The 6,472-nt window shown below is 41.9% G+C and overlaps 1 protein-coding gene across 1 annotated transcript in view; it reads left to right on the top strand.

Moving 5' to 3' along the window:
• Positions 1-4,176: 4,176 nt before the first annotated feature.
• Positions 4,177-6,472, top strand: part of gtf2b (general transcription factor IIB) — an 8,622-nt gene continuing 6,326 nt past the window's right edge. The window contains exons 1-2 of the mRNA XM_008279870.1: positions 4,177-4,233; positions 5,839-5,951. Of these exons, the coding sequence (XP_008278092.1) occupies positions 4,217-4,233; positions 5,839-5,951 (130 nt within the window). The 5' untranslated portion in view covers positions 4,177-4,216. The remainder of the gene's footprint in view (positions 4,234-5,838; positions 5,952-6,472) is intronic.

Here is a 6,472-nt window from a genome sequence, read left to right on the forward strand (position 1 = left end):
TAACTGAAATTTAATTCTTTGGCAGTTATTCTACTTTAGCCACTTAAATTGTAATTCTAGGATTTATATTTGGTTTAAAGTGGCAGATATTTGCCCCTACGTGTATGACAGACAGCTAAATGCCATTCAGTGAATGGCATTCACCACCAGTTAAATCTACTCCAACCAGTCTTCCCGTCTTTCCAACATGACCTGAACGCAGCACCAGCTTCCTCCTCTGTCTTTCAGACTTGGCAGAAATATCCAAGCTGACTAATTTGAGCTCCTTTCTGTCCATCTAGTCAACCATCTGTCTGCGTGTGTGAGTGCTGAGCTGGTACATGAGTTCCAGCTTTTTCTGGATTTGGTTGGTGATGCACCGGGAGGAGGAGGAAGTGTCTTCTCAGTTGCAATCCATACAGGTTTCAACCGGTCCTGGGCTGCTGGGTGCTGCCACTGTTCTCTCTCTCACGCTGGCCCTGAGAGGAGGGAGGAGAGAGCAGGCGAAGAGGGAACAGAAAGAAACAAAAGTGGCCACTGGGGTGTGTGATACGAGATCACACCACCACGTGGAGGTGATGTGTTGACAGTACGTACACCCGTGCAGACTGATTACATTAATAATTGACTTTGTCTGCGGGTTCCAGAGAAAAGTATGCACACAGTGGAATATATCACATGTGCTGTTTATGCAATGGGCCCAAATGTTTATCCAGAGTCAAGTGGAACAGTCATGTGATAACTGAGGACCCCTGAAGATCTCAAACAAAAAGAAAGTAGAGGATTAGTGCATGGAAACAGCTGTCAGTTGTTTTCTCCGTGACCTGCTGCCAAGATATGATTTACAACGAGGTGTTTATGTGCAGAGCAATACGCCAAACCTGGCAGACGTACAGCGTGTGGGGATGAGGTGGAGGTTCAAAGTGTTGACAGTGGGAGCAGCGGCCCAGCAGTATGGGATGTCCAGCAGCTCACAAGTCCAGACACCCCTGGCAACCAGTTCAGTGAGTTGAGAATCGCTTCAATGAGGTATAAATTATTCAGCACGGACCTCCCCCATCTGATTTGTAAAGAATACACTCTGTGGCATCGCACTCAGGCGGCAGCCGCAACATCAGTCGATCCCAGAGTGGAAGTAGGAAAAAATAAACAGTCTTTCATTTTTTATTTTTTTTCCCCAAAGCCACAAACCAACAACAAACCCAAACAAACAAACCTGTTTCTATGGCAGTTAATTTCCTGTATGCTCAGTAAACACAGAGCCCTCACCCGCTTACGCAGTGGGGGAGGAAACTCAGGATTAGGGTGAGTGTGGGATGTGTGTAGGGGTTGGGCTGGGGGTCAGGAGGTGGATGTAATCAATACAGACTTAGTGGGTGTAGTCAGACATGGAAAGGTGACGCAGTGAGGACAGTAAAGAATGATGATGTGAGTTTGGAAAACAGCTCGTAAGGCCTTTGTTATTTGGTGTCCATGTGATGTCTGTCATGCTGGGATTATTTCTTCAAGTGGAATCTGCACGGACATGATCAGACCTGCGAAGCTTTTGTATTGTCAGAGCAGACGGTGAGACTTTTTACCCCTGTTGCAACAGCGCAGCAAAAAGTAGAACTCATGTTTTACACATGTTCTCCTGCAGCAATGCATGAATACATTTGGGTGTTGTTTCCAGCACTGATAGGGCACTGAGGCTGTTTTCCACTAAACCACGATCACCCACGTTGGACTCAGACATCCACATCAGTGCAGCGCTGCCAGCACTCGCCAGATGTCGAATCAAACTGACTGTACTCAGCGTCACGTTGCTGTTTAAACAAATCTGATCAAGAAGTCGGGGGGGATTCCAGTGTGTTTCACTACAGAGAGAGAGACTGATGCTGAATGATCTGCTGCTCATAAATACTAATTACTTGAATCATCTTCCTGGAACAGTGAGTGTCAGAGCTGAGCCTCAGCAGCACTTCCCCAACCGAACTCACTGCTTTGATGTGGCTCCACCTGCTGTTGTCTCGATGCACACTGACGCTGCACACTGGTGCTGTTCAGGTAGTCCTAATGTGATAGTTAGCTGCAGGTTGTGAGTACCTGGATGGAATAGACTTATGTTGCACACACATAAGTAGCAGGCAGCTCATGTTTAGGCACAGATATTTCATCTGCACACATACATGGCCTTGTTGTTGTGCTGAAACTCGACCAGATCAAATGAGTCTTTGTGACTGTCTGGTTTCTTAAACCGGCCTGGGAAGTTGGCTGCAGAGGCGCAGTGCCATCGCAGACTGGTACTGAGTCAGAGACACAGACTGGCACAGTCCTACAGCAATGTCACTCACATTGTTGTTTTTTTTTTTTTTTTTTTTATCAGTAGGCTTCTTAAGAAAAACTGGTTCAGTTCAGAGGAGAGACGCTCAGCTTGCTTTGCCTGGAGGTCACATTTACAAGATGACACTCGGCCTTCTTTGAAACTACTTATTTTCAGTAAACATTTAAAATATAAAGAAGCAGTTCATTCTGTTTCTTGGGTTCACATTTCATTGCCAAATAAAAAAAAAAACAGCTGCCAGATGGTTCCTTATCACAAAACGGATTTGGCCTAAAGTGTGACAGGTTTAGAGATGTGTTGTTGCAGAAGTGTTTAGCAGCAGTGCAAGAACAACTTGAATCCTTTTCTTAAGTTTTTCAAAAAAAATGTCAATACAGCAATGTAAAAACAACAACCTAAAAAAAGAAGTCCTGCGTGACATGTCCTACTTAAGTAAAAGCACATAAGCATTAGTATCAGAATGTAGGTAAAGTCCTGAAGTAGAAGTTCTGGTTTTGGTCCCTGTGACTGATTTATTATTATATATGACATCATAGATCATAAATACTGAATCATCAGTGTGTCAGCGGCGTGTTATTGTTGAAGCTGCTGCAGGTGGAGCTGCTTAAAGCTGCTTTTAATCCAGTTTTATTTACAGTGACAATACAGTGGTAATAAGTCTGAGGGCTCATCAGATGATTAATGGGAGAGGAAAGAAGGGAAAAACAAAGTTCTGGTGCACCTCTGACGTGTGAATGTAAGACGTTAGACGCCGAAATGGTTGGAAACCGCCGGTTCAATCTTTAACTGTGTGTTGTATTTTATTATCTAGTGTGTAAAATATTCATCTTAGAGGTCGCTAATGTTTCTCACTGAAATGAAATGAAGTATAAAGCAGCATAAAACTGAAATTCTCATTTTCCTAACATTTGGCAAGATATTACAAAACTGTTTTCTGAAAGCTTCCTAGTCAGATAAATCAGTTTTCCAAAACAGTGAAGCTATATGTTTCTCCTCGTGTGTTGCATGGAAATGCCACAATTTATTCTTAAAAAACATTGTTCTTAGACATACATAAAATAATTTAAATTGGAAAACGCAAAAAGTTTAACCTGCAAGCAAAGCCAGAGTACATAACATAGTCAGTGAGATGTTTCAGCTTTTTGGAAACTTATTCCTTTTGTTTGGTAGTTTGGTTCTAGGACTAAACCTTGTAGAATAATTTAACAAATCCTTATCTAAGAATAAAACATGTTGCACGCAGGATGTTGAAAATTAACCTCATATTCAAGAACACCACTTGAATGATCATAGTAACAGATGGTAGTTTTAAGGTTAAGAATGGAAGATGAAAGCAGCTTTAAAAAAAAAAAAAGTTGTAGAGTTTTTGAATGTTTCAAAACGTTGAAATTAATTTCACATTGTGCTTGCAAAAGATGCAAGAGATATCAATGTCTATTTTGAAAGTATATGTTTAAAAATTATTTATTTTTTCTTTGATTTAAACACAATACTTCATGTTTTTATGTTGTCAGTTTTATACCTCTACTAGTACCTGCTTTGTTGTGCAGCTTTGTCCTTTCACTGTTTGAAAATTTGATTTATTTGTATTTGCTTATTTTTTCCCTTTCTCTCTCGCTCGCTATATATATATACTTTTTTCTTGTGTGTTTTATTCTTTATCCTTTTTCATCTTTTTAAATATTGTTTCGGTGTGGAACAGGTGCACAAAGCATTTCACAGCGCGTTACACCAGGTATAACTGTGTTTGTGACCAATAAAACACCTTGAATCCGTGAATCCTTATTAAAGCGTATTCGCTTAGTTTGGCCTCTTTGGCTCGCCGTAGCTCCGCTGACACGTGATCAGAAAAGTTATAAATAGAGGTGCTGCAGTCATTTGTTTCTTTGACTCACGGGCAGAGTGAGAAGTGACATGGCGTCTACAAGCCGGTGCGTAGCAACTTACACTAAATATAACACCTCCGTTTTCTTTATGTCTTTCTCTCAGCGTGTTACGTGGCGGGAAAAACGTCGAGCCGTACTCGGTGAGCCGCCGGTGCCGCTTTGGTGCCGAAAACACCGCAGCCACATCCGTTACCGTTAGATGTTGGATCTATTGTGCTAGGTAACAGCTAGTTAGCTAGCTAGCAGGTTAACGTTGGATGTTGCCAGAAGTGACGGTTTGCCTCCGCTTCGGTCTCTCAGTGTTTTGCTGCTGCTGCTGCTGATCAGCACCAGCTGCTGATGCTTTGGCTGCTGGTTGTGTAGACTTGTGTGCTTTTTCTGCCGCTTTGACTCTCTTCCGTGTACCAGGGGAGCCAGTGTGGAGTAAAGTTGAAACTTGGGCTCATGTCTCATTGAGTCTATGAGCTGGTTTGTAAACACGAGTTGTCTTGTTTCCCCACAACGTTGCTCAACTGAAGCTTCCTAAAGACAGACGGTCTTTAAATGCACTTCTACCTGTGCTGTAGTGACTCAGTCAGCCTGGGAAACTGTCATTATTCTAAATAAATACAAAGGAGTGAACATAAAGTGTAAATGTTGAGGTGAATCCCTGCTTTCACCTCCGAGAAAGAGATCATGTTGAGAGTTTTTTTCTTCTTCTTACATTTTCAAGATGAGATCTGACACCATTTATTGATAATCAATTAGTCCACAGGCAGATGTATTTATTGATCGACTGTTTTGATTAATTGATCAATCGTTTTAGCTATTTTCCAGCAAAAAAAAAACAACATATATTGTCTAACTTTCTTTTTGCTTTTTGTTGTATTAAATTATATCAGAATGTTTTTGATTTAAACCTGACAACACAAGCCATAATGAAGAATAACGTGACAGTAATTAAACAATCACTGTCTATTTTGAGAATTGATTAATAGGTTTAAATTGAGTTTTTTTTAAGAATAACAAGTTAAAATTCTGGAATTTCTCCCTTTTAAATGTGAATGTTTTCTGGTTTTCTTCCTCTTCTGTGGCAGTAAACTGAACATCTTTGGGTTGTGGTTGTGTCTTTGTCTCTTGGAAACACCGATTTGTTAGCATTTTATGGAGCGAACGACTAATCAATTAATCGACAGTGAATCATATTGTAAATGCTCTGCAGTTATATGTGGTCTTATTCAAAACACGACTGCTTCCTGTTGCTTGCCAGGTGTTCAACACTCTCTTTGTGTTGTTGACACATGAAGTCATAAATTACAGCCTATTTTGACCTTTGGTATATTAATGTCTGCATATTCTGAGGTCCACCTCGGCCACTTTCATACCGTCAGCCGGCCCATCTGTTGAACATGTGTGATGAAAATACTCTCATTTCATCATACGTTTCTTTCCGGAGACAGAAAAGAGGAAAGGAAAGTGAAAATGTAAAACATGCCTGTACGGTGTTTCAGTTTCTTCTTACAAAAGTATTTACATTTTCCCTCCAAGGCTGCTGGAGACGGGAGGTTATCCTTTTGTAAATCAGCTCTAGAGCATCCTTTGTTTTTCTTTCATCTCTTCTTTTTAAACCTTTCCTGTATTCAAACACTTGACCGTTTTGTGTCTCTGCAGCGGAGATGCTCTGACCCTTCCCAGGGTTCAGTGTCCAAACCACCCTGAGGCCATCCTGGTGGAGGACTACAGAGCCGGAGACATGATCTGCCCTGAATGCGGCCTTGTCGTAGGTGAGCGACTATACTCTGTGGATTTACGCACTTCTGCCTTTGAGTGGAGGAGCTTCCAGTGAACACATGCTGTTTTGTTTTCCTGTGCAGTCGTGTTGACTTCCCTCATCTCAGCAGAAGCGTCTCAGCTCACGTCTTCTTGAACCAGTTTGTTGGGTTTGAAGGCCACTGAGCCAGACGTTCTGCTGCATGTACACATCAAAGACAAATGAGAATATAGAAATATATTTACAGAAGGAGCCACTAGGAGGTATAGTCAGGAATGAGCACGGTACCAACCAAACGGTAGAATACATGTACTGCACTGGTGAGGTAAGAACACTGTGGATATAGGAGAGATATAAGTAATAGAAATAAATGAATAATATATAGCTGCACGGTGGCTCGGTGGTTAGCACCGTTGCCTCGCAGCTAGAAGGTTGCCGGTTGGCGTCCCGGTGAGGACACCCGGGATCTTTCTGCGTGGAGTCTCCATGTTCTCCCCGTGCAGCGTGGGTTCTCTCTGGGTTCTCCAGCTTCCT

The sequence above is a fragment of the Stegastes partitus genome, unplaced genomic scaffold (genome assembly GCF_000690725.1).
Source record: "Stegastes partitus isolate 25-593 unplaced genomic scaffold, Stegastes_partitus-1.0.2 Scaffold0, whole genome shotgun sequence".
In the NCBI taxonomy this organism is placed as follows: Eukaryota; Metazoa; Chordata; class Actinopteri; family Pomacentridae; genus Stegastes; species Stegastes partitus.